The following is a 27,942-nucleotide window of genomic DNA, read 5'->3' as shown; positions in this document are numbered from 1 at the left end:
CTCCACACTGTATCAGCAGGAACAACGGACAGACGGAAGGGGCATGTGTGTTTATTCTGAGACAAGTATGGGGGAAGTGGGTTGTGGAGGAGCCTGTCCTTTTTGGTAGACATCTAGGAGCAAGAGATGGGGTACTTACTTATTATTAGTCCTATTTTGCAGAGGAAAAAATAGACTTACAGAAAATAGACTTACAGAAGTCACTTGCTCAAAGTCATTGGGCTGAGAAGCAATAGAGTTAGACTTCAACTAAATTTTTTTTTTTGGATAGAGTCTCACTCTGTTGCCCAGGCTGGAATGCAGTGGTGCAATCTCGGCTCACTGCAACCTCCGTTTCCCGGGTTCAAGCGATTCTGCTGCCTCAGCTTCCTGAGCAGTTGGGATTATAGGCATGCACCACCATGCCCAGCTTTTTTTTTTTTGCATTTTTAGTAGAGATGGAGTTTCGTTATGTTGGCCAGGCTGGTCTCGAACTCCTGACCTCAAATGATCCGCCTGCCTCGGCCTCCCAAAGTGCTGGGATTATAGGCATGAGCCACTGCACCCGGCCGAACCAAAGATCTTTTACTAGCACAGCCTATATACTAACCACTGTTCAATACCACCCTGTTTGGCACTGGACAGGTCTGCTTCCTTCTCTGGCCTCAGCTTCCCCACCTCAGTAAACTTTTTTTAATTAAAAAAGTTTTTCTTTCCTTTTTTTTTTCCTGGAGCTACTTTCCTGAAGCCAAGTTTCCCCACCTTTAGTCCACTCTTCTAGGCCACAGCTGGTAGAAGGAAATACTGTGGGCAGGAGGCCCTGGGGGCAGGAGTACCTCTCTGATGTGGAGGATGGTGCCATTGGGTGGGCGCACAAAGACAGGGCGGTTGTCATTGACGTCGATGACCTCTACCAGGAGCATGGTGGTGCCCCAGAGTGGGGGCTCTCCGCCATCTGTGGCCACCACGGTCAGATTGAACCTCTCGTAGGACTGCAGTGGCCGCTGTGTGGTCACCAGGCCCGAGTCCATGTCCACATGGAAGGCCTCTGGCAGTGGGAGCAGGAGAGTAGCTCTGGTTGAGACGTCCTTCTCACCCTTCCCTCTACTCCTGGCCTGGGGTGGCAGGCCTGCCCCTCCCACCCCGCAAGGCATCACGGGTGTCCAAGGAAGGCCACATACCCACGCCAGAGCCCTCGAGTGAGTAGGTCAACTCTCCATTAGGACCTTCATCCTGGTCAGTGGCCATCATGGTGATGACCGAGGTGCCCGCCGGCTCATTCTCATACACACTTGTGCTGAACTGGGGCTTGGAGAACTGTGGCCGGCAGTCATTGACATCCAGCACATGGATCACCACCTGGGTGGAGGGAGGTCAAAGCTAAAGGTGAGGAGTAGGATGGGGCTGCCACAGGGGACCTGGTCATGCAGGAGTAAGCCCGGATAGAGGAAGGACAGGCACCAGCCTGGGAGGGAGGTAATATCTTCTAATGTGTTGGAGTCTGATTTGAAGCAACTTATTTAACCCCCTGAGCCTCAGTTTCCTTGGCTGCACAATCCTAGATCCTTGGCACAGTGCCTAGCTCAATAAACACTCAACAACTAGAACAGTGGTTAACAGGTAATCTGCACCTGGGCCCTGAAGCAGAAACCCCTTATCCCCTCACACCTCCTACTTTTGTTCCTTGCTACTCCCCACAGTGGCCCTATAAATCTGGCTCTAATCTCTGTCCCTTAGTGCTGGTTTGGTGGCATTCCTCCACTCCCCAAGGCTTCTCTTGACTGGGATTTGTGTCTGGCCTGAGACTTGGCTTCCCTAACTGACCTCCCAGTCTAGGGCAGGTCTTATGGACACAGCAAACCATGGGGCCTTTGTTCCCAGGTTGCTGGGACCTGCCTGAACTGCATCCTTATCAGAGCCCTTCATAGCAATGACTTCATTTTTTTTTTTGATGGAGTTTTGCTTTTGTCACCCAGGCTGGAGCACAATGGTGCAATCTCAGCTCACTGCAACCTCCACCTCCTGGGTTCAAGCGATTCTCCTGCCTCAGCCTCCCAAGTAGCTGGAATTACAGGCACGCACCACCACACCTGGCTAATTTTTGTATTTCTAGTAGAGACGGGTTTTCACCATGTTGGCCAGGCTGGTCTTGAACTCCTAACCTCAGGTGATCCCCTCGCCTAGCCCTCTCAAAGTGCTGGGATTACAGGTATGAGCCACCATGCTCTGGCCAACAGCAGTGACTTTAAAGATCCCCTTTCAGTGCACAAAGCACTTTCAAACCACCTCATGTCCCCAGTTGCACATCTGTACCCTCCTTTGCAGATTTGACAACACAGGCTCAGAGAGGTTAACTGACAAAGGTAGTGTGCTCAGCTCATGGAACCTGAGTCTTCTGACCCCAAATACTGTGCTTTTCCCAACACAGCACATGCATATGTGACAGGGATGAGGTTCGGATGTGTGCATGTGTTCCCAGCCCTCTCTACCGGCCAAAAAGAAGTGTTCTTGGCCCATTCAGCTGTTCACACCCCCGACCTTTCAAGAGAGTTTCCTTCAGATGATGAGTTTATTGTGAGGGAGAAGTGAGTATTACGTACAGAAAGATAGGTCTGCCAAAGGCAGAAGAAGGGAGGAGAGAGAAAGAGGACGCAAAACCTTGAGGCCTGGGACTTTGCATAGAAAAGGGGATTGAGAGCCAAGAGGGTGAGATGCTGGCTTCAGAATAGCTGTGTGGACACTGGAATGGGAATGGGGTTGTGACTTGGAGCCCTCATTAGTATTCTTTAAGAGACATAACTAGGCCAGGCTCAGTGGCTCAAGTCTATAATCCCAGCACTTTGGGAGGCTGAGGCAGGTGAATCACCTGAGGTCTGGAGTTTGAGACCAGCCTGACCAACATGGAGAAACCCTGTCTCTACTAAAAATACAAAATTAGCCGGGCGTGGTGGCGCGTTCCTGTAATCGCAGCTACTCAGGAGGCTGAGGCAGGACAATCGCTTGAACCGAGAGGTGGAGGTTGCGGTGAGCCAGATCGCGTCATTGCACTCCACCCTGGGCAACGAGAGGGAAACTCCATCTCAAAAAAAAAAAAAAAAAAAGAAGAGAGAGAGACATAAATAAACATGATTCCTTCATAATTATGTTTGATTTCTGGACTGTGTTTCTTTCAATGGAACACTATGGTGATACTGGGCCATGTGGAGCCCCAAGCATTATTTGGGTTACACCCAGGTATGTTTAGCTGCCTATTTGCCAAAATATTTTGCCAAATAGCAGTTTGGCAAAGATTTCTCCCAGAGGGTCCCTGTCTTCCTAGGCCACAGTCATGGGTTACAACCCATCCAGTCACCCTCTTGCCTTCTCCTTTCTGTCACTGTGTCTCAAAGGGGACTGGGTGGCTCTGCTCCCAATCTGTAGCAGTCCACTCGCTAGAGGCTTTGCTTGTTGCCTCCACAACTCCAGTTCCTGTTGTCCCTGGCCCAGGTTAGCTCCCCTCACCTGCACTGAATTTTCACGATGGTTGCTGGCTACATCCCCAGGGTTGTCTTTGGCCAAGGCAGTCAGGATATAGTGGTCCTTCTTCTCCCGGTCCAGAGAAGACAGCACATAGATGTCACCCTAGTAGGGAGAGGGTGGCTTTAGGTCCTTCAATCATTCAAAAGATATTTATTGAGCACCTACTATGGCCAGATGCTGTATGGGGTCTGGAGATTTGACACTGAACAAAAGAGACAATAACTCCTGCCCCCAGGAAGCTCCCATTCTAGCGGCTCTTCTTGCTCTCACTACCCCAGCCTACCTGGGGACGGAGTGACCAGCCCAGCCTGCAGCTACCTGCCTGACCAGGAAATAGCATATAGTAGGTACCCCATAAATGTTCAATTGTCTTAATGCCAGGCCTGGAGCCATGTCTGATGGCTCATACCAAGCAGGAAGGAGTGAACCCTGCTGAAAGGGCAGAGTGCCAGATGCTGTAGGCAGAGCAGGGCAGTGGAAAGGAAAGTCCAGTTCCAGCCCCAGCAACTGGGGAAGGCCCTGCCTGACCAACGAGCCCTAGGCCACAGGGCTCTCTCTCTGTACTGAAAATAACAGCTTTGAACCAATTAGCAGACATTTGAAATCATCACCCATCTTTTCTCTTGAATTTCGGCTCTTCCACAGGTCTGAGATTCAAGGAAGCATGTGGGAGGCACCCTTTGGGGCATCCTCCCTTCCCCAGCACTGAGTATAGGGCCATATATACAGTAGGTGCTCAGACACTGTGCCCACTTTCTGCAGTGCTTCCCATGCATCTTTTCTGACTATCTCAAAAAGTAGCCCCATGGACTTCAATCATGCATTTTTAGTGTGCAGAGGACACATCTCAGAAGTCCCACAAAGAGCTCATTCCAAAAGACTTGGCCACTTCCTTCAACATCTGTTGGGACAGAAAGGCTGCAGTCTGACATATGTCTGGGACTCTGAGAACAGGGTTTGCTGACTTGGCTAAAGAACCTCTGGGGCTGCAGATGTCCAGGTGACAAGACCCAGAGGGATCACTGCAATACTTTTGGTGGCCGTTCAGTCTCTGACCCTGAGTCCTTCCCACTTCTAGATTCCAGGCCCTCCATCACTGCTCACCGTGGTAGGATTGATGGCAAACTTGCCCTCTCCATCTCCAAGGCTGTACTCAATGAGTGCAAAGTTGCCTGAGTCAGCATCAGTGGCAGTGACTGTCAAGATGACTGTGCCCACAGGCACATCCTCAAAGACCGCCTCCTGGAGCCCAGTGGGCAGGGAGAAAGAGTAGGCCAAGGTCAGTCCCAGAGCCCGAGCACAGCCCTAGAACTCACTGAAGCAGGCATCAAGCTGCTCATGGGCTGAGCACTCCCAGGTGGGTTAGAGGCTGGCAGGGTGGGAGAGGAAGACGCCCAAAGACCCCAAGGAATGGCCACAGGTCCTGGACCCAGTCTGTGGCCTGGCCACTCACCTGGTAGGAGGGCTGGTCAAAGATGGGGTTGTTGTCATTGATGTCCACGATCTCCAGGTAGACAGGGATCTCAGCTGCCCGGGGTGGGGACCCGTTGTCTGAGGCCCTCACAGTAAAGTTGAGCCAGTGCACCTCCTCGTAGTCCACTGTCCAGTTGGCAATGACCTTCCCTAAGACACAGAGGCTCCCATGGCCATTTTGGCCATGGCTCATTCATGGCAGCTCTCCAAAGTATGAGGGGAAGGACCTGGACTCCGAGGGCCAGGTGTGGTCACTTGAAGGAGGGTGGTTGGGCAGCACAGCCCAGTGGCAGGGCACACAGCAGGGAGGGACTGGTGTCCAGTTTTTCTTATGGAGGGTGAAAAAGCTTCTCCCAGTCACAGGGATGAACATCAACTAGCCCAGGACCGGAGACACCTCCTTCTTGGCCTTCCTGCTTCCTCAGTGGTACTAATAGTAGGAGCTTGGCTGGTGAGATATTCCAGGTTTCTGACAGACATTAAGAGGCTTCCATCCCAACCCAGGAGTAAGCACTCTGTCCCTTCCCCTGGTTTGGGCATCTGGAATCTGGCATGGAATGTCGGCCATCTTGGATCTGGCCCAGTCCACTGAGGGGCCACGGAGAGGCTATGGTCCCTCCTGGGGGCTAAGCAAGCACAGATATATGCCCCCAGCCCTCCTCTGACAGATTTTTGACCTACCGGCTGAGGAGTCCTCCAGCTGGACGTAGCCTGGGGGCACCAGGTCCAGCAGGGTGTAGGTGACCAGCCCATTGAGGCCCTTGTCAGGGTCCACAGCTGCCACAGCAATGAGCGTTGTCCCGGGGGTGGCCCCCTCCAGGATCCGCTCCGTGTAGTAGGTGATCCCAAAGGGCTTGAACTGGGGCGTATTGTCATTGACGTCCAGAATGTTGACAGTCAGCTTGGCTGGGGTGGAGGTCGGGAGTGAGGGAGAGGGGAAGGACACCAGTGTGGCTGGACCAGGTCTTCCTTAGGCTCAGCCAAGCTAGGAGAGCATGGCAGCATCCCACAGCCCCCCGGAGGCCCACTGAGGATTGACCTGACCCTCAGGCTGCAGGACAAGAGCCTTTCCAGTGGTCTACTAACTTGCTGTTCCATAAAAGGAAGGGCTAGGTGACCCTGGTGGAGCCCTTGGCCCTTTCTGTGCCCTGGTTTCCTAACCTGCTTAATGACGTAGGGTAAGATCATCTTTAAGATCCTAGATCCTGTCTGAGCTGTCCCCTCTATGTAACCGGCCTGGGCCCTTAACCATCTGAGCCTCTGACACAGAAGAGATGACCAAGTCTGCCCTTCCTTCCGGAAAATGTGGCCTTCTGGGCTGTGAAGATAAGCAGTCAACATCTGCCAGGCCTGGCTTCCCCCACAGCAGCTGTCTCTGCCTCATGTCCGAGGCAACTTGAGGCCACCCCATCCCACTTCCCCCTCTCAACTCTCGCTCTGCCCACACAAAATCCACCCCTCTGCCTCCCCCTCCCAGCCCATGCCCCAGGCTGCAGGCAGGGTGGCCTGGGCCCGACTGGCAGAAGGTAACACTAGGCCCCTTCATTCTCCACTGTAAGTGCCTGCATCCTCAAAGCAGTGTCTGTGGCCTAAGGTCACCTCCCCTCGCTCTTTGCTTCCTCTGTGCTAACCCTGTGGCTTCCTATAAGATCATGGGTTTCCCATCTCACATCCTAGCCACACCCTGATGACCAGTTCTGCTGGCTGAACCTAAGCCTCTGTCAAACCATTTTTTCTTAATCCTTTCCAGTCTCTACCAAGCCTCCTTCCTACTCTGAGCCTGGGGGTTCAGATCACACACAATTCTGAGCTTCTGGATCCTCCACTGCTGAGCTCTATGTAGCTATCACCATCCTGGGCCTCATAGTGGCTGCCACCTTCCATGCCTCTTGTGTTGCCTGACTCCTGGCTCCTGGAGCAACTGGGTCTTGTTGCTCCCTCCGTGGGGACAGGCCAGTGCCTATTCCCCACCTGCCCCCTGCCCTGATTGGCTCTGAGTGACCAATGAGAGATGTCTGCAGGGAACCTTACCATTTGGCACACTGACAGAGCGCTCTGGTAGGTCGCTGGCATTGTCAATCACTGAGAGAGTGACCTCATAGGTGGCAACCAGCTCCCGGTTCAGGGGGGACTTCACCATTACAGATCCTGTGGACCAGACCAGGCCAGGTTCAGCCTGAGAAGAACCCCCTAAAATCTGCCCTTCCCAGGGGTGCTCCTGGCCAAACCCTCCCACTCCCCACAGAGGATGATGGTCCCCAGTGGATTCTGGGACTTGTGGCTGGGGTGGGCCCACAGACTCCTCATAAGCTGAGGGCACATGGTTCTGCCCCTCCTATGATGCTTACTAGCCAGGTGATGTTGGGGAAGTTATGTCACCTCTCTGCACCTCTGTGTCCTCGTTTGTAAAACAAGATAATTACACTACTGACTGTCAACCCATCCTTTTCTCAATCCCCTACTATTTTGAGGATTAGAAAAACAAAATGAGCTTCCATTTGTAAAGTACTTAGAACAGTGCCTGGCACACAGAAGCTATGTAATTGCTTGTTTAAAAACTGCTGTATTCCCTAACAATGCAAATGTACTTAACACTACCGGACTCTACACTTAAAAAGTGGCTAAAATGGTAAATTTCGTTATATGTATTTTATCACAATTTAAAAAATGCTTAGATTCTAGGGAGATCACGTTTGAAAGAAAGTCATGGTAGCTGAAAAGCCCTGAGGGGTTCCCTGGAGGGGACAGCGGTGGGACCATCTGGATACTTCAGGTCCATCCCTTTGTCTTGATTAAATAGGGAGTGACATGGACTGATTGTGGGACAGGAGCATTGGTTCCATGGCAGTCCTAGCAAGGGGTTTCCTTCTGTTCTATGCACTGCCTCCCACAGTCCCTGCCTGCTCCCCAAATCAGAGAGGAACCCCCTAGAAGAATGGGCTGGGACTGGACAGACCTAGTTTGGCTGACCTCAGTGCTGGCTTTCTTGGGACCTTTCTTGTTCCTGCCTGTTAGAGGGCCTGGTGGCTTCTCCTCCCACTGGCTTCATCCCAGAGTGAGACTTCCTCTCCCTCTCAGGTACAGGGGTCTCTGAGATTCCCTTCCCCCTTGGCAGATCCCCCTGCTGGGCTTCTGTCCTCCGTGGGTCCCCAGCCATGGGGTAGTCACTTACCCTGGGCCGCCTCCTCCTCCTCCTCCTCTTCCTACTCTCGCTCCCTGTCCCCCAGGTGGGGAGCGAGGATGGGGAGAGGGCGGCTGCATTCAGTCTGCAAAGGCTGGGCCACGGCCTTGGCCCGGGCCCCACAGGACAGGAAGGGTGGTGGGGGTGCGGTGGGCATGGAGGAAGGCAGTGGGGTGAGGCAGAGAAGAGATGAGGTGGGAAGTGACAGAGAAACAGAGCTCAAACCTGTGGGCCTGCCAGCCGTGAGGAAGAGAGAAGAGGGTTAACATCAGTTAGTTCAGGGTGCAGCGGGAATGGAGCAGAGCAGGGCAGGGAGGACGGTGGGGACTCAGAGCTGACGGGGTCGGGGGAAGGAGGGGTGGAAACAGGGAGTGGGGAGGGGAAGAGACACTGGGAAGGAAACCAGGGGAGCAAGTGGAAGCTCATTTGGAGTGGAGAGGTCAGGGGCTGAGGCTCTGGCAAGAAGAAAAGGGAGAAAAGTGGGCAAGGGAGGAGTGGGGGGCTGAGGAGGAGGGGGCAGAGAAGACACTGGAAAGAAAAATAGAGAAGAGAGTCAGTTGGAGGAAGGGGGAACAGGAAAGAGAAAAGCAGTAGGGCATTGAGCAGAGCCTCAAGTTGAGCAGGGACGTGGAGCAGCTCTCCATGGTCCTGACCAACCCGTGCAGTCAGGAATTTTGCTAACCTGGGATGTAGCTGGTTATGTCTAACTTCTCCTAGTGCTTGTGTTTTTTTCTTCTTCTATTTCCCTTTGGGCCTCAAATGCAGATTGAGGTCATCATGTTCTTTGGCTGGCTGCACACTATGACCACCGGCACCTCTCTTGTTTTATGTGTGCGTCTACTCCCTTTCATCCCCATACTCCGCTCTCCTTTCCTTCTCCCTTCAGGCAGTCATTGTCATGTATTGAAGTATATTTTTTGTTAATAAAAGTATTCCTGAAAATCATGTATTGTTTTGTATGTATTTTACATTTATGGAAATGGTGCAGTGACATATATCTCATCCCATTTCTTATCCTTTTCTAATAATACTTATTATTAAGATCCATCTATATTGCTCTGTGTGTGTCTAATTTATTGCTTCTCACTGCTGGCACTGCTGGCTGGTACCCCCATGATGTGCGCCCACAATATTTTACTCTTCAGTCTCCCAGAAATGGATACCTGCATGTCCCCAACTCTACCATCACCAATAACACTGCAGTGAGCATCCTCAGACAGTTTCACTAATGCCCTGAGACTTTCTCTGGAACATATACTGGGTAATGATGGTACAAGTGTACCTTATGCTAGATTGCTATCCAGACAGTGGAATCAGTCACAACTCCTACAGCAGTGCATGAGGGTTTCAATGTCCCCACACTATCATCACTATCAACATTGTCCAGCATCCTAAAGTCTGCTAATCACGTGTGAAAAACTGATATCTTACTGCTGTTTTAGTGCTTTGTCACAGCCATGTTGATTTCTCTATCACTCCTCTGGGCCTTCCAAGAGGTACACCAATCACATTCATGTCCCTTTCCTAACTCCCCAAAGGAGAAAACACTGAACTTTGTGGAAAATGATAAAACCATCAGCATTACAATAAGCTGCATACATTGTGAAAGATAAGCCATGGTTCTGTTAGTTTCGTGACAGCATAAGAAAATCATTGATCTGCATGCAACTTGCAGAGGATTTAAATGGCCAGCATACATATGAAGAAAGTATTCAGCCACCTCGTTAGTAAAGAAATGCATGTTAAGCAAGGTATCATGGTTGGGTGCAGTGACTCACGCCTGTAATCACAGCACTTTGGGAGGCTAAGGCAGGTGGATCATCTGAGGTCAGCATGATCAAGACCAGCCTGACCAACATGGTGAAACCCTGTCTCTACTAAAAATACAAAAATAAGTTGGGTGTGGTGGTGCATGCCTGTAATCTCAGTTACTCAGGAGGCTGAGGCAGTAGAATCGCTTGAACCTGGGAGGCAGGGGTTGCAGTGAGCCGAGATCGCACCATTGCACTCCAGCCTAGGCGACAGGAGCGAAATTCCATCTCAAAAAAAAACCAAAACCAAAACCAAAAACAAAAGAACAAACAAGGTATTACTTTCCTTTAAAATTGCCAACATGAAAATGTTATCGTATTTAATGCTGGCATGAGTGTGGTGAGACAGGTGCTCTCATACACTGGTAGGGTGAGGGAATCAGGAAGGCCAGAGGAGCTGCTCAAGGGAGGAGGAGAAAGAGAAAGCAGAGAAAGAAGGAGCAAGGGGAGAGATGGAAAAGAGAAGGAGGGATCTGGTTTCCCTCCAGGGGAAGGGGAGAGAAGAGAGTAGCAACGGAGCGGCAAAGAAAGAGAAAGAAGGAGAAAGAAGGGGGAAGCAGGGAGTAAGGAGACAGGACTGGGAGCCAGGAGGGAGGTGGGAGGGGTGCAGGCCCTTGTACCTGTGTTGATATTCACAGCAAAGGCATCCTCCTGGTCGGGCACCAGGCTATCAGTGTCGTCCTTGGCCACAATGCCGACGATGTGGTACTCTAGCTTTGGGTTGAGGTCACGGTCAATGGCCGTGACATTGGCAATGATAGTGCCCAGCTCGGCCGACTCCAGTACACTCACTGTCTGGATGGGGTTGAGGAACTCTGGGCGAGAGTCATTGATGTCATCGATCAGGATGGTGATGATGGCTGTGCCGGAGAGAGGAATGGTGCCCCGGTCGGTGGCCACCACCGTTAGCCTGTAGGACTCCTGCTCCTCTCTGTCGATGGTGGCATTGCCAACACGGATGACCCCGGTGACCGGGTGAATGAAGAAGCGGTCCTGAGCCCCAGCTTCTATTCGGTAGACCAGCTCTCCATTGAGCCCACTGTCCTCATCTGTGGCTGTGACTTGAAGGACTGAGAATCCTGTTGGGGAGGGAACAGGGAGTAGCTGCGCACAGTGGTCTCTTCCAGAAAGAGCTACCAAGACACATTTGTTGGTGATGTACAAGAGGCCCCTTCTCACGACAGCTTTGACAGCATTTTCTTTTATACCTTTTTCATACGTGCAATTTTATAGGAAAATTGAATATTATTTTATTTTATATTCTTGGATTAAATAATATTTTATAATGTAATAATTAGTTGTATCTTCAACAAATGGTCTGCTTTTGTCTTTTGCTCATTTTTCTGTCAGTTATACAAGTCATATAATTATGACAACTTGAGACAAATATATATATATATACTTTTTTTTTTTGAGATGGGTTCTCATGCTGTCACCTAGGCTGGAGTGCAGTGGTGTGATCTTGGCTTACCGCAACCTCCGCCTCCCAGGTTCAAGCAATTCTCATGCAGCAGATTCCTGAGTAGCTGGGATTACAGGCACCCAGCACCATGCCTAGCTAATTTTTTGTATTTTTAGTAGAGACAGGGTTTTGCCATGTTGGTCAGCCTGGTCTGGAACTTCAGACCTCAAGTGATCCACCTGCCTCAGTCTTCCAAAGTTCTGGGATTATAGGCGTGAGCCACCTTGCCTGGACTGAGACAAGTATATTTTTCTGTTTGTTGTTTGCCTTTCAATATTGGCTATAACTATTTGATGTAACAAGGTTTAAATTAGCATGCATAGAAATTTAATATTTTTCCTTTTGAGTTCTTTCGTTTCTTTTATGCTTAGAACCTTCTTATCCAGAAATGAGTTATTCACCTAAATTTTCTTCATTTATTGTTTAGTGTTTTCTACTTTTTAATATTTTCTTTTCGTTTGTATTTTGATATCTGATATGGGGGAGAATCTACACTAAATATTAGATTATTATTATGTTAGATTACATGCAGATTATAATAATTAGATCTAATTGATTAGATTAGATTAAATAGGTTTTTTGCACACTGAATAAGTAGCCTCCCCATTGGCTTCATTGCTTCCTTTATCACATCATATTTTATTCTTTAATTTACCAGTATCTGTTTCTGGGCTACTTCATCCTGGAGTCTTGGGCCCATATTGCACAGCCTTAAATACTATAGCTTTGTAATGTGTTATAAAATCTGGCAAGCCAAATCTGACTTATTATACTTATGTTTTTCAAAATTTTCTTATTCTTCCAGAAGTTATATTTTGATTTTGATGGGAATCATGTTGATCCTATTTTGACTTTAAGATAGTCAGTCTTTCCATTTGGGAATTCAGATGGAGAATACTTCAGAATCTTGTAGGCCGGTGTGGTGGCTCACGCCTGTAATCCCAGCACTTTCGGAGGCCGAGGCAGGTGGATCACCTGAGGTCAGGAGTTTACAACCAGCCTGACCAACAGGGTGAAACCCTGTCTCTACTAAAAATACAAAAATTAGCTGGGTGTGGTGGTGGGCCCCTGTAATCCCAGCTACTCAGGAGGCTGATGCAGGGGAATCACTTGAACCTGGGAGGTGGAGTTTGCAGTGAGCCGAGGTTGTGCCATTGCACTCCAGCCTGGGCAACAAGAGTGAAACTCAATCTCAAAAAAAAAAAAAGAAAGAAAAAAAGAATCTTGCTTTGCAGACAAGATATGGAAGCTCAGAGGAGAGAAGCAGGGGCCCAGGTCTCCTGACTCCCTCTCCAGTGTGCTCTCTACTCACCCTGCTGCCCATCTTTCTCCCCACTAGAGGCAAACTCTGTGTCCAACCTGAGGCTCCAGTCCCCTGTGACCACCAACTGGCCCCTGGTTGTGGGGTACTAGGGCCTGTCCCCTGCTTACCAGGTGGGCAGTTCTCTAGCAGGTGGACAGTGAGGGTGGCAGGGCTAAAGGTGGGGCAGTTGTCATTGTCATCCAGGATGGTGATGAGCAGGTGGGCCGTGCTGTTGAGCAGCCCGATGTCCTCAGCCAGCAGCAGCAGCTCCAGGATGGGTGGCAAGAATGCCTCCCGGTCAATGATGACACCTGAGCTCACGGTCACCACACCTGGCACCCGGTGCCACCAGCCAGGGAAACACACAGAAAAGGGGTGCAGTGGGGAGATAGGGCAAGAACCAACAGGGAGAGAGCAGAGAAAGACAGGGGCACCATGGGGACAGAGATGAAAGAGGAGCAGAGGCAGTAACAAAATGACTTTCTTCCCCACAGGCTCAACCACCCGTGCTTAGGGAGGGCCCCATGCGTCTCCTGTGGTTGTCCCCTCTACAGGTGCCCTCTGCTGTCTTCAAGACTCCTGCCTGGGAAGAGTGACCCAGGGCACAGGGTTGACCTTCTCTGTTGACAGAGGTGCTTTCCTGTTGGCACTTGTCACCAAAGCAGCCTCCTGTCCAGGACCAGACTGATGTGACATGGTCTGGTTGGAGGACAGGAAAGTTGCTCTGGCTACTTCTGCTAGACTAGGGGCCTGAGCCTCTGGCCTGCACATGGGGAGATGACGGGAGGGGGCTGGGGGGCTCCCGGCCTAGGCTGAGAGTTTGTGCACCAACAGGTCCTGTGTATCGTCTCCAAGCCTCTTCCTAGGTCCCCCTGCCAGGCCACTGGATGATATAACCCAGCTGCAAGATGGGGACTCTGGGCTGTGAAAAATGGGGTCTCCATGGACAGCCTCGGTCCAGCACTGAGAACGGAGGCCCTCAATCCAGCAGTGGGGCCATCCCCACCCTAGAGTCAGGCTGGGAGTGCTGGGTGGCACAGAGGCCTCACCGGTGCTGCTGTTGATGTCAAACAGGCCACTCTGGGCACCCAGCAGTTGGTAGGTCACCACGGCGTAGATGTCTTGGTCTGCATCCAGGGCCAGGATGGGCCCATTGAGCACCGTGAGAGGGGTCCCTGGGCCAGAAGGAGAGGGGTCACCACAAGACCAACCCAGCCCCCTGCCCTCCCACCTCCCCTGCCCTGTCCCGGTGAGCCATGGCTGACGATGGATGAGAGGGGAGGGAGGTGAGGTGGACAGGGTGGGGAGGCCCTGGGGGCGGGCCTGCGGCAGCCTTGGCAAACTGAACGCAGATGCCTGAGGAGCGGCCTCAAAGCCCTGCTGGGGAGAAAACATGAGAGTGGTGAGCAAGGCCCCAGCTGCCCAGAACCACACCTGCCTTCCCAGCAGCCTTTGAGGCTGGTCGCTCCTCGGGAGGGTCTGGGGCTCCCTGACATCCCCTCCCCATGTGTGGGTCTCGCCTGTCCACACATGTGTGCGCACAATGCTCTACCTTTGGGGGTCTGGCCATACATGACTAGAAAAATCCAAACATGTGTGCATCAAGTTCTGTGTTCACGTGGCCACAGGCACTTGCCCAGAAGCACGCACAAGCCTGGGAATCCCTGGTTGTGCGCTCGTGTGCCTCTGCAGGTGGGCATGTCTGCATACGAGAGTATTGGTGGGCACTCACATGCCTATGTGTGTCTGTGCACACGTGTAACCCCACACACATGCCTTGGTATGGACACACACGGGCACATGTGTGAGCATACACACAGACAGGTTTAAGAATGAAATTCACCTAGGGAGGACGCCCAGCCAGAGATGAGCAGGGGCTGGGGAGACTGAAGGAGTGCATGTGCCACCTCAAGGGACATCAAAGAGGAGATTCTGTCCCTCTGAAGGGAGGTGAGGCTGGTCAGTGCACGCGGGGGAGGGCTACACTGGCCTGCCCAGGACCCCCTGACCTCCCACTTCTGATTATAGATGCTCCCCAGGACTTCCAGAAGCCCCTGGGATGCCCAGCACTGCTGGGGTGGAGGGACTAGTGAGGGGTGGGCCCACTCCCCTCCTAGGTAGTCCTCACACCTTAAATGCCCTTCTTGAGGGATGGTGGGGTAGCTCTCAGACCACCCTGGGGAACAATGACCACCACTGTCTCTTCCAACCAGACCTGTAGTCTCTTTGGTGCTCGTAGAAGGCCCGGCAGTCCCAGCCCGTCATCTCCTGGAGTTGAGACCATCCTTCCCCTCCCGCATCCACTAGGGTCTATGTTCAGCTATGCCATCAGGCTTAAGGGAGGTGCTCAGACACCACAGGCCCCAGTGGTGCCTGGCAACAGCAAGAGCTCCCAAGCGGGCCTAGCACCTACCAGCGGGAGAGTTTTCCATCACCTCTGCCTGGTAGGTGCTTTTAGTGAAGAGGGGGTGGTTGTCATTCTCATCAGAAAGGAAGATCAGAAGCAAGTCATAATCCTGCAAGGGGCAGAACGAGGCAGGTTGTAGGTCATGCTCAGCAAAGTACCCCCCACCCAGGTGGGAGGAGGGTTGGGAGGTGGAGGATCAGGGCACAGAGGTGGATGATCAGAAAAACCCACACCAGCATGAACTCACATTTTTCAAAAGAAGACATACAAGGGGGCAAGAAACATGAAAAAATGCGGCCGGGCACCGTGGCTCACGCCTGTAATCCCAGCACTTTGGGAGGCTGAGGTGGGCAGATCACGGGGTCAGGAGATCGAGACCATCCTGGCTAACATGGTGAAACCTTGTCTCTACTGAAAACACAAAAAGTTAGCTGGGTGTGGTGGCGAGTGCCTGTAGTCCCAGCTACTCGGGAGGCTAGGGCGGGAGAATGGTGTAAACCCAGGAGGCAGAGCTTGCAGTGAGCCGAGATCGCACCACTGCACTCAGCCTGGGTGACAGAGTGAGACTCTGTCTCAAAAAAAAAAAAAAAAAAAAAGAAGGGAGTAGAAAGCAGAGGAGCACTACATGGGAGGCGCATATAGCTTATGAGTTTCTCCAGCCTGATGTCTCCTCTGGCTACACAGATAGGAAAACTGAGGCCCAGAAAGAGGGGTACCTTGGCTGAGCCACACAGCTAGTCAGGGGCAGAGTTGAGATGAACTGGGCCCGAAGGCTCCTGGCTAGGGATCTACTACAGATTCATGGGCTGGAAGGACAGAGCTGATCCCCAACACAAAGGGACTGTTTGCTTTGTAACATCCACCTCCCTTTAATCAAGAGCTCATTTCTTTGGCTTTTGAGGGGAGAGCCACCTGGAAAACGCAGCCCTTCGAGGACCTCAGAGCATGCTTGTGGGTGCATGCAGGCACATGTGCTCCATGCACAAATGCAGTGTGTGTCCAGGTATCAGTGGTTTGGGGCAGAAACAATGGTAGTTGATGTTCACTGAGTGTTTGTCACGTGCCAGGCACTGTGCTGAGGCTTTCGTGTATATTGGCTCCTTCATCCTTTCCACAACTTTGGGGTAGGTGTGATCTTCATTTTGCAGAAGAGAAATGGAGGCCAAGAGGACTTAACTCGCCAAAGCCATGCACCTACTGAAGGGAAGAACTGGGATTTGAACCCAGCAGGTGCTCACTCCAAAGCCTGCGCATCTAAGCCTGGCCATGCTGCCTGCAGGAGGGGTGATGTGTTCTCTCTCCACGCACCTCCAGCTCCTAGCCCCACTCCCACCAGTGCCCTCCAGTCTCACCCTCCTGGCTATGCGTGGGTTCTCCGGGTTGTCCTTCACAGAAATGGTCAGCTTGTACTCTGGAATCCGCTCACGGTCCAGGGGCCGGTTCACAGTGATGATCCCTGTCTGGAATGTGGAGGGTGGTGAGCTGCATGGAGACCCGTTCCCTGCTTTCTGCTTTGGCCCACAGATGCCAACTGCTCCGCCTAGCCTCCCTAAATTGCCTAAGAGATGGTCTAGAAGATAAAAAATGTGGGCTGGCAGGGTCTCACCAGGGCGAGAGTGACCCACTGATGCCCAGGCCTTACTGCTTCTAAGGGATGGCCCTCTGAAGACCCCATGGTGTTGATGGCCAGCTACAGACACCTCAAGAGGTTAAGTGAGAACTTTGGTGCGTCTTGATTAAACCAAGTGGTCCCACAGGCTCTGGTCCCATCTCTGCACATGACAAGCCTCAGGGCTGGCTCTAGGTGGACTCCAGAGATGGTTCACTGGGGAATCCAAGATTTCATGCTTCCCACAGAGATGTCCTCATCCCAGTGGAGGAACGGGAGCCTGGTGGAGCCCAGACAGTGGCAGCAGAAAAGCCTCTAGGGCAGGGTCCTCTTTTTCACTGGAAACCCTGGGAAGCTCCCTGGGGTCAGTCTTGGCCCTACCGTGGCATTGATGAAGAAGGCCCGCTCGCGGTTGCCCGCAGTGATGTTGAAGGTGAGGCGTGCGTTGCAGCCGCTGTCAGCGTCGCTGGCCAGGACATGGGCGACAAAGCTGGAGACAGGGCTGTTCTCGCTGATGGTGATGTTCATGGGCAGGTTCAGCAGCACAGGGTCGTTGTCGTTGATGTCTAGCACCCGGATCCCCACCAGCATCTGGGCCAGTCAGAGGAGGAGGAGGGAGGGGAGGAAGAGTGAGGGATATTGCACATGGCAACCGAGGAAGAGGTTCGCCAAGGGCAGCATGGAGTGGGGGAGGGCGCAGTTGGTCATGGGGAAGAAAGAGAAATGGGGAGAGGAAGAAAGAAGAAAAAGAACATTAAAAAGGCAAGAAGATGAAAAGAGGATGATGAGGGAAGCAGGAACGGCAGAGGCAGAGGAGGGGCAGTGATGAAGGGAGTGATGGGGCAGGGGTGGGTGCAGAGGGGGCGCTGAAAGGCAGCATCCCCAGAGAGGTGCTGGGTGTGGTGAGAGGTCTGTTAAGGGCACCAGGGGCAGGCCTGGCCTGGCTCCAGGGCAACCTGTGGCCTCTCTTGGCACAAGGGTAACAATGTTTACAAGAATCTCTGTGGCAAGTACAGGCGCAGTGAGGTGAAGCCAGTGGGTGGGGCCCCCAGACTCACTGTGGAGCTGAGTGGGGGCACCCCCCGGTCACGGGCACAGATGGTCAGGTTGTAGAAGGCGATGGTCTCCCGGTCCAGCTCCACGTCCTTCCGGACCCTCAGCACCCCCTCCACAGGAGAGATCACAAACTCCCCTGGGTGCCACCCAGGAGAGGCCTGAGTTAGTCGGGCATTGGCAGGAACTGCAGAGACCCCAGGACTTCTCCTGCTTCCTCTAGCAAACCTCACTCATCAGAGATGGGGGACAGCTGGGGCCTGGGTCCTCCAGTGACCCCAGCTTCAGTTCCTCATGGGAACTGCAAGGACTGAGATGTGCAGGTGGATGGTAACAGATCACCACCAGAGGTGAAGGTGGATGCGGGCCACTCATGCTCCCATGTGCCAGACCAAGCAGCCTCCTTCCCTGGGCCACAGGCAGGCCAGAGACTGACCTGAGTAAGATAGTTATGTTGAAAAAGTGGGGGCTCCTTGCTACACTGGCGCCCCCTGTCTAAGCACACTCGATCAATGAAGGCATCAGGCGCTTTGCAATGTATGATCCGTCCCACAAGCCATGGCTTGTGAAAAAGGATATTGGGAAGGGCAGACCTGACCACAAAGCAATGCTTTGCTAATGGTGAATGTGCAGGCACTGGACAGGCAGAAGGGGACGGATGAGGGGCAGGGAAGCTCACAATGCCCTCTATTCAGTCCCCATATTGAGCTATAGTTGGAGTGCAGAGTGGGTTCCCTATGCCTGTGGTGACCCTGATTTCCTTTCCTTGACATTTCTGAAGAGCCTCACTGGCTCTGTGGCCCCAGAGTCCTTTTCTTGACTGGGTTGCAGGGCCCGATGTCTGAGAGTCCAGAGCAAGAACCTGAGATTCTCAGATGCTGACCTGGAAGGCAGCCCAGAGACTGTCCAGTCCCTTGTGTCCTTTGGAAAATGAACCAGGAGCCCAGGGAAGGGCTGCCACTTGCCTGCACTCCTACAGCAAGTGAATGACAGACCAGGATTCAAACCCAGTGCTCTTGATCTTAACCCATTGCCTCATACAGGACTTGTGTTCTTTTCAGACAGCACCACTCAGAGCTGACCGGGGAGGGGTTAGAACAAGGAGGGTGGAGGGAAGAGGCAGAGGGAAAGAAACCAGTGAGCAAGTGCAAGCCCAGTTGGAGAGGCAAGAATGGTGGGGGCTGTGGCTCTGGCAGGAAGAAAGTCAGGGGGACGTGAGCTAGGGAGCTGGGAGAGCCTGCAGAAGAGAAGCCACCTCTCTGCATTCCCCCAGGAAATGGAAGGGAGAGAAGGTTAGTTACCTCCTTCACTTTCCCTTTGAACACTTGGTGGAAAGGGCCCAGAGTGGGGCACTGACTTGCTCCAGGACACACAGCACACAGGACAAGGCAAGGACAGGGGCCCAGGCTCCCCCACAGTTTTCTCTGCCTGCCTCTTCACATCCTACTCACAATTCCCTGTCCCCAGCTCCTAATACTCTGATTTACAAAAACAGCCCCTCCCAGTCCCACCTGCAGCTGGGATTTCCCACCAGCCCTTCTGCTCCCAGGCTCTTCCCGCCCAGTGGGCTTCACCCTGCCTGGGGGGCAGAAGCTGCTTAAAGCAGGATTTCCTGAGCCTAACACCCCAAGGTCTCCAAAGAATTGGGGATTTCCCTTTCTAGGGGTTTCCCAGCCCTGTCTCAAGCCCTGGTCATATGCAGGCAGAGGGCCTCCTGCTCTCCTTCCAAAGTCAGGAGGAGACACCATCACCACTCACTTGAAGGCTCAGGGAGGCAGGCCCAAGGGACCAGGGGCAGGGCCAGCCTAGTTCCCCTGTGCAAATTCTCCTCCTCGGCAGCTTGCTCCGGGGCCAGACTTCCCCATCCCTCCACAACTTCTGGAGACCGGAGGTTAAAGCATAGGCTTTTGATCCAATCATATCTAGGTCTGCATCTGGACTTCATACCTGTGTGCCCCTGGGCATGTTACTGAGCCTTGCCTTGATGTTCTCATCTGAAAAATGGGCTAATAGAGAGATGTCACCGTGGGGTTGTGCTGGTACTGGACAAAGCCTGGCCCACCTTGTGTGTGCTGATCCCAAAAGGGAGCCCAGGTAGGCCTCTGAAGGAACGGGGAGCTTTTAGGGAGGATAAGGATGTAGGAAAGGGGTCCGAGGAATGGGCGTGAACAGAAAGGACAACTGAGAAGGCTGGGGCTCGCGGGAAAGGCTCAAGTGCACGTGGCCTGTCTCCAAGCTCTTCTTTGAGCACACAGCTCCTCCTCAGGGCTCAGCGGGGCTGGTAAATGCCCAGAAATCTGGCATCTGTCTCACTATAGAAAGCAGCCTTCCAGCCTCAGGCTGCAGTGTTGGGAAGGCGACCTTTAAGCTGGGGTCCCAGGCACGTCCCTCCATGCAGTGGTGCACTGTGAAACCAGCTCTCCTCAGACAGCGGCGCTGACTGTAGCATCTGTCAACCTTTCAGTGACCAACATGAACCCCGAGGTGGGAGGAGATGTGGGAAATGGATGTCATGACCCATGTCAGCAGCACCATCAGGCCTTCGTCACCTCTCTCAGCCTTCATTGATCATTTGTGAGATGCGGGTGGCGCTCAGTGACCCCAGAGTTATCTTTGGGCTCTAAATGTCTACTTTTCCTTCCTTGGGGGAGAAAGCCTCCCACCCAGGTCAGCCTCAGGAAACTCCTAGACATCTCTCACTCCTTTGGGGGTCTGTCTCTTAGTCTGCCGGGGCTCCCCCACAAGGTCCCAGATTCCTAAAGCTCATCCCAATTACATGTGGATTGAACCCAGGAAGTTTTGCTTGTGACTTAAAGGCCACGGCATGGAGGTCTACATTGCGCTCTGTGCCTTGAGGCTGGGGTGCACAGCGGGCCTCTCATGGGGTGGGGCTTCAGCCTTCTGCCCAGCACCTACCTCTCCACCAGGTGCTGGCATCCTCCTGTGCTCCAGGGACTCCCATAAAATTACAAAATCTCTGTGTTTGTGAAAACAGCAGAAGAGAAAGGGCCTTGCTCTGCTGGTTTCCAAATGGGAAGGCCTAGTGCTTGGCCAGAGAAGAGACTTTGGGACCCGAAAGGGTAGCACGTCCGAAGAGAGTTACCCACCATAAGCTCTGGCAAGCAGGGGCTCTCATTCTCTCATTTGGGCCTTCCACAAATAGGATGTTGCTTTTTCTGCCAGCCTCTTAATTGCAAGCGAGCCTTGGGTTCACTGTTGGATCGTCACACTGCTCTTTGTTTCCTGGATTTAAATACCTCTATGCTGACAACTCCCAAATACCCGTCTCCAGCCCAGACCTCTCTCCTGAACTCCTGGCTTGTATATACAACCCCTACTTGACATCTTGAACGGACCCTTCTTTCCCTCCACGACCTCCTGCAGCAGCCCCTCCATCTGTCAATGGCAACACCATCATCTTTCAGGCTGCTCACGCCAAAACCTTTGACTTTCTCTCACATCCCACAGCTAATCAGTTAGCACATCCTACTGACTCCACCTCTGAATTACACCAGAGGTGGCCACCTCTTTCCACCTCTGATGCCACCACCCTGTCCCAGCTACCTCATTCTAGCCTGAGTGATTGCAGCAGGCTCCCGCCTGGCCTCCCTGCTCCTGTTCCTTCACCCCTCCAGTCTGTTCTGAGCGCAGGAACCAGAGTAGTCCTGCTGAAACCTAAGTCAAACCTAAGTCAAATAATGTCTCTCCTCTGCTCAAAGCCCTCTTAGGGCTCCCACCTCAGAGCAAACGCCATGCCCTCATGATGCCTCTCAAGGCCCAACAACATCTGGCCCCATTACCTCTCTGCTCTCATTTCTTCCTACACTTCCCTTTGCTCAAATTTCCCCCAGCCACAGGCCTTTTTGCTTCTCTGTGAACCTCCCAGGCATGCTCTGATCTCAGGGCCTTTCCACTTGCTATTTCCTCTGCCTGGAATGCTCTTCCCCAGATGTCACTTGACCCACCTTTGCCCTCCTTCAGGTGTTTGCCAACCTACAATTGCTGCCTTCACCCTGACACTCCCCATCCTCCAGCTTGATTTTATTTTTCTCCATAGCCCTTAGCACCTCCCAGCATACTAAGTTATCTACTTAGTCAGTTGGTTCATTGCCCATGTCCTCCAACTGGAATGCATGTTCTATGGCGCAGGGATTTGCATCTGTTTGGTATCGCCAGCTCTTGGAACATGGCTGACACACTGGAGGTACTCAATAAATATTTACTACACGATCAATTAAAAAATCAGGATGTTTCACGAAGATTTGGATTTCTGCTTTTCTTTTCAAAATGGACCCAGGCACTCCCAGGCTGGGATCCGGACACAGCTACAACTGGTAGGAGTTGAGCTGTGGCTGCACAGTCCCCACCGCTCCTGATTCTTTCCTACACCATCTCCCATGAAGTCTCCTTGCCTGACCCTAGCTGGCCTCTTTGGGTCTGGGATTCCCACTCTATAGTAATGAGTGAAAATGGACTTGAGAAGTTGCCCTCAAGGCCAGGGCAAACTCTGCTCTTCATCTAAGGAGAGGGCTGTGAATGGGTGACCATGAGATGTGCAGAGCAAGCCAGGCGCTCCCTTGGTGTGTGGGTTTGGGGTCCTGAGGGTGGGGGCTGTGTTCTGCACGCACTGTAAGGATGTGCTTCCCTTGTCTGCCCTGGGGCCCTTTCTCTGGGTATAAAACAGGGCATTTTAAAATCTTGTTCTTAAAGGCGTCTGTGTCCCTCCAAGACCACCAGCGCTTGTTCCCAGATTATAGGGTGTTCTCACCACATCTCTGGGAAGAAGGGGTGGGAGAAGATTATTTTCATCATTGTCATAGATGGGGAAACTGAGACCCAGAGAGGACAAAATCACACAGTGGTAGGGCCAAATGCCTTGAGACCTCCCTTCTTATCTTCCCCTGAGTGGGTGCGCAGGTGAGACCCTGTGGGTGGCATGCCCCCCACTGCCCAGCACAAGCCCCACTCACCCAGAGGGTCTCCGTCCACGATGCTGTACTCCACCTGCCCATTGGGGCCTGAGTCTCGGTCATGGGCCAGGAAGGTCCACACTCTGGGCCCCGGCTGGCCCTCGGTGACTTCAAATGGTCCCTCATAGTGCCGGGGGAAGGTAGGCACGTTGTCGTTGATGTCATTCACATTCACAAGCACCTGAGATGGTGGAAAAGCTTAGCCAGGGCCTCACCCCAGCCAGCTTTGTGCTGGGCCTACCACTCACTGGGCCTCAGTTCCTTCCTTTGTGAAATGGACCTGACAATTCTGCCTCATGAGGCCGGTGGAGGAATCACATGGGATGTCGGATACGGGTGGGCCTTTTAAGCCATGCATGTGGATGAGTTATCATTATTGCTAAAGCCTTTTATGGGCATAATAATCATATTAATAAAAATGCTATTGGCCAGACACAGTGGTTCACACTCGTAATCTCAGCATTGTGGGAGGCTGAGGCAGAGCCAGCCTGGGCAATATAGCAAAACCTCGCCTCTACAAAAAATAAAATAGTAATACATTAGCTGGGCATGGTGGTGCATGCCTGTAGCCCCAGCTACTTGGGAGGCTGAGGTGGGAGGATTGCTCTTGAGTCTAAGAGGTGGAGTCTGCAGTGAGCTGTGATCAAGCCACTACACTCCAGCCTGGATGATAGAGTGAAAATCTGTCTTAAAAAATAGCAGTAATAGTACAATAGTACTGTTATAAACTTCTATTTGTTGCTGCACCGTGGTTGTCTTACGAGGTCTCATTTGCTCCTCTCACTCCTTGAAACATAGTTTGTATTGTCCTCCTTTCACAGATGAGGAAATGGAAGCAGGGAGGTTAAGCAATTTGCCCAGGGTCACACAGCTGGAAAGTGGAAGAGCAGAGACTTGAAACCCAGAGTTCATGGTTTTCCCATGAAGGAGAGGAGGGCAGGATTGTCAACTGTCTGACACATATAGCCACACAGGGAAGTTCAGTGATCTTCTTAAAGTCACACAGCAAGTTTGAGTGAGTTGCTGAGATTAGGACAGGGGTCTTGGACTTAGGCATTTCCCTAGGACAATCTTCCCCTAACCTATTCCCACATTGGAGTTTTCTGGGTCCTGTCCTTCCCCCACCTCCAAGCCCAGGTTGGGTCTGTGTCCCACACACCCACCGTGGTGGTAGAGGTGAGGCGGCGGGATAAGATGGGGCACTGGTCTGTGGCAGTGACGATCAGGGTGTAGCGGCCGTGGCTGATCTCGTAGTCCAGCTCTTTGGCAGTACTGATGACACCCTAGGGGACACATGGAAGGGAGAAGGATGGATCTAAGGATGGTAGGTCTGGGGCACCCTCTGACCAATTTGGGAAGTAGGCCCTGACATTGGAGCCATGATGAGGAACCACTGCTACCCCCCTAGCCCTGGCTCCACTCCACCAAACTTTTCATCCTCCCGCACTGAGTGCCCTCACACTTTCCCCTAGACTGCATCTTTGCTCCATCCCCCTACAGTGTCACTGAACTCCTTGCCAGTCCCTGGAGAGGTTTCGCCCCTTGTCCTGATCCTGCCATCAGCTGCTGACCATGTGTCTGTCGATGCGGAAGGTGTTGATGATGTTGCCTGCGACGATGGCATAGGTGACTGTGCCGTTGGGACCCTCATCCAGGTCCAGTGCCTGGATGGTGATGAGGCTGGTGTTGAGCGTGTCTGGGCCCTCATCCAGCAGCAGCTCATAGTAGGGCTGCTGGAACATGGGTGCGTTATCATTCTCATCCACAATGGTCACGTACACGTGCGTGGTGGCCTGTGGAAAAGAGTGCGTCAGGTCCTTGGTCAGGTGGCCAGAGGGACTGAGGTGGATCCAGATGGCCATTCTCCTGGGCTGAACTCAATGTGACTCACACAGATTGGGCAAGGGAGAAGAAAGCATGGGGGAAGTCACAGGCTGACAGAGAAAGAAAGCTCAAAAGCTCCACCAAAAGCCAAAGCAAGGTAACTGCTCTGTCCTAGATGGCACTTGCACCACCACTCCTATGTCTGTGACCCCCCAGCGGACATCATTAATCAATCACAGAACTGCTGAGGCCAGATGCAAACTTGGGATCCTTGTCAGCACAGTGCTCTAGCGATTAAGACTGGCATATGGGATGAACCCTGGTAGTCAACCCAGCTCAGAGCTTTACCAGGGCCTGTGTCTTATTGAGCCTAGGTGTCCTGCCAGATTACAAGAGGCAAGAATGTGAGACACTCGACCCAATGCCGTATTTAAGCTTCATCTCATGTAAGTGAAAGAAATACATATATTTTCAGCATTTTCAGAAGGAGGACATTGGGTTTGTGGCAATTTCGTGGGCAGAATTTGTTGACCTGTGAAAAATAAGACTCACAGAACATAACTTCATTACAAGAACAGCTTCTACAACATACTCTCATGTGATCCGCCATCTCTGCCAATGCTTGGGTCAATTGGACCACAAATAATATTCAGCTAATCAGAACTCAGCAATCAGCACTCAAGAATCAACTAGAAATGGTTCTTGCTCCTGCCTGCCTTTGTCCACCTGGGAAGATGTCCCTTGTGGACTGACTGCCTTACCCTGGCTCTCTTGCTATCCAGCTTCCTGCTGGGCATGGCCAATGGGAGGCCCTGGCAGAGGATGAAAGCAACAGGGAGAAAGAGGTGGGGGTGTTTCTTCCACACTCTCTCCATTCCTCACTGCGGTTTCTGCGCATGGCTGTGTTTCTCCTGCTTAGAGACAGGGGTCCCCCTTTTACAGCACCAGTTTTCACTGGGCTCCAGAACATCACTTCCTCTTCTTTTCCTTTGGACTCATGAGTGGTAGAGGCTTCCTGTGGTTGGTGATAGTCTCTGGGTGCTTCACCAGCCTTCCTAAACAGTCCCTGTATTACAGTCTCTTCAGTTGAACCCTTTCTGAGTGTGCCATCTGTTTCCTGTAAGGACCTTAACTAATACAAACCATAATGAGTGACTAAAATAAAACAATAAGGTGTTAATCATTGCAAAGGTGTCTGGGTAGAGAGAACGTGACTAGGCCATTGCCAGGCCATTGCCAGGCCAGAGAACAGAAAGCAGGTGGTACAGACAACTCAGTGTAGGCAATTTGCACATAGTTTTTTCCTTGGGACTGGCTGGCTCTGGAGCTACCAATGGAAGGATGGACAGATGGGCAGGGGATCAGGACCCAAGAAGGCTGTCACTGTCCCTGAGGAGGCAATGATTCCTCTGAGATGCAGCTCTGGATCTTGGGGGTGGAGGGTACTGGGTGTTTGTTGAAACGGTTTCCAAAGCAGGTAGGGTTGGCAGCCTTGAAAAGGAGCTGTGTGGCCTTGGGCAGGTCACATTCCCTCTCTGGACCTTTGCTGTCTGTTTAATAAAGGACCTGGCTTGATTTCTAAAGTTGTTTCTAGCTCAGATGTTCTGGGTTTCTGGTCTGCTATCATCAGCTAAGTGGACTAAAGTCCACCATTAGGGAGGCATTCCTTTGGGTTGCAGGGTCTCAACGAATCTTAAAATAACAAGCATGCAATGGGGGAAAATGCATTATTTTAACATTTCTCAAACTTTTCCACCAGAATGGAGAGGGAATTTACACAGTCTGAGGACTGGCCTAAATGATTTGTCTCCAGAATGAAATATCTTTGCAATCTCTCATGTTCTCTTCGAAAGCTCATGTGGATTTTACATCCTTCTCCATCATTGTTCCTGCTTGTTTTCCTTAAAAATAGTGGTGGAGGCCCCAAATATTCAAATAAAGATGACTGTCAAGGAAAGCCACCATGTCCATCTTGTGGCTCTGCAGGACCTGGAGGCAGCTGTGAATACTCACTACTGGTGAGGGGCCCAGCCTCGAGCCCTCCTGAGTCTCCTTACCTGCCGGCAAGAGTACAAGAGCACCACCTTGCAGGAAAGGGGTTGAATTCCAGCCTCTCTGTTGGGGAGGGAATGCTGACATTTCCCATTTTCCCAAACTCACCTCCCAAACTCCCTGGAAGTGGGTCTAACCATTGTGTAGGCTGCAGGGGCGGGGAGTGAAGAGTTTGAACAGAGTTGTGCCTTGGAGCCCCTCCTGCTCTGAGACCAGGTCTGGGCTTGAGAAGGGAAGGTGGGTTTGACTTCTTCTGGTCTCTGGAGGGAGAAGAAAGTCAGTGCTCCAAAGGCCCTCTAAGCTGAGCCCTTCCTGTCCTGTCTTGGTGTTGAGGAAACAGTGCTTGAGGTTTCTGGACCATGGTCCTTGGGCAATGCCTGTCTCACCCTGATGCAACCCCAGGAGGCTCAGTGGTGGGCAGTGTGGCAGGGAGAAAGGAAGTGAAAAGGGGGAGGGAACTGGGCCTAGTTCAGAGGCTCTAGCCCCCTGTGGAAGGGGTTGGCAGGGCAATTGCTCTCCTTTCTCTAATTCCAGGCTCTTCCCAGCTGCTAGGCCCTGGGACAGAGGGAGTCTGGTTTCAAGGGTGTCCTGAGCAAGGCCAGTCCAGGAAGGGTTGAGATGGGGTGGTGCTCTAGGGTCTTTCCCTTAAGGGACCACCCTCACTTTTGCCAGAGGATGTCAGGGTGAGAATGGCCCAGTGTCCACTTGATCTCAGTTGGCTTTGTACCTCCCCTGGTGGAAGGGAGCTCACACTGTGCCAGCAGGAAGGGCCCTGGGCTGCCTCCCGAAGTGGAGTCACAAGGCCAGGAGCATGCCCAAGGACCTGGGTTATGTCCTGGCAGCCTCTGAAGCTCCCATCCTGGGGGAGTTCCCTGGCTCCATGGGAACTGGGCCTGCATAAGGTCACTTAGTAACAACATGATGCCTCAGCCTTCCTCTGTTGTAGCCTTTCCTGCCCTGAGAGCTAAGGGCCTCCAGAGAGCCCATGACTTGGATCAGGTCACCCACAAAGCCCCCAGAACTCCTGGCTCCCATTCAGTCCTGTTACCCTGGTTCCTCACCCAGTCAGACTTTGGGTGTCCTCTGCCCCTCAGCCTAGGAGTCACCTATGAACCCAAGATCCCTAAAGGGCCAGAAAAACCCCTGGAAGCTTCAGCTAGACTGGGGTAAACTGAGTAAAACAGCTGTGCTCTTCCACTCCTTCGATCCCTGGTCCTGGCCACTATCACCTCAGCTCCTCCATCACATAATCACTCACTCATTCATCAGGTTGTCCATTCAGATAAGAGTGCAATAAAC

The 27,942-nt window shown here is 52.3% G+C and overlaps 1 protein-coding gene across 8 annotated transcripts in view; it reads right to left on the bottom strand.

Moving 5' to 3' along the window:
• The window catches only part of CDH23 (cadherin related 23), a 423,400-nt gene that overhangs the window by 11,958 nt on the left and 383,500 nt on the right, over positions 1-27,942 (bottom strand). For 6 of the 8 annotated variants that reach the window (XM_033209267.1, XM_033209271.1, XM_033209272.1 and 3 more), the window contains 17 exons: positions 24,339-24,560; positions 23,931-24,050; positions 22,768-22,948; positions 17,803-17,936; positions 17,126-17,335; positions 16,488-16,595; positions 15,142-15,244; positions 13,778-13,903; positions 12,857-13,060; positions 10,584-11,042; positions 7,003-7,119; positions 5,653-5,877; positions 4,952-5,121; positions 4,603-4,740; positions 3,481-3,600; positions 1,161-1,338; positions 816-1,027 (listed from right to left, as the gene is read on the bottom strand). In XM_033209267.1, the coding sequence (XP_033065158.1) occupies positions 816-1,027; positions 1,161-1,338; positions 3,481-3,600; positions 4,603-4,740; positions 4,952-5,121; positions 5,653-5,877; positions 7,003-7,119; positions 10,584-11,042; positions 12,857-13,060; positions 13,778-13,903; positions 15,142-15,244; positions 16,488-16,595; positions 17,126-17,335; positions 17,803-17,936; positions 22,768-22,948; positions 23,931-24,050; positions 24,339-24,560 (3,027 nt within the window). Of the gene's footprint in view, positions 1-815; positions 1,028-1,160; positions 1,339-3,480; positions 3,601-4,602; positions 4,741-4,951; positions 5,122-5,652; positions 5,878-7,002; positions 7,120-10,583; positions 11,043-12,856; positions 13,061-13,777; positions 13,904-15,141; positions 15,245-16,487; positions 16,596-17,125; positions 17,336-17,802; positions 17,937-22,767; positions 23,038-23,930; positions 24,051-24,338; positions 24,561-27,942 lie in introns of those variants that run through there. The other 2 variants (XM_033209275.1, XR_004436645.1) reach the window with 2 other exon arrangements.

This window comes from Trachypithecus francoisi, unplaced genomic scaffold (genome assembly GCF_009764315.1).
Source record: "Trachypithecus francoisi isolate TF-2019V2 unplaced genomic scaffold, Tfra_2.0 Lachesis_group9, whole genome shotgun sequence".
Lineage (NCBI taxonomy): Eukaryota > Metazoa > Chordata > Mammalia > Primates > Cercopithecidae > Trachypithecus > Trachypithecus francoisi.
The sequence above is the reverse complement of the archived record's forward strand: the minus strand, read 5'-3'. Positions and strand labels throughout refer to the sequence as shown.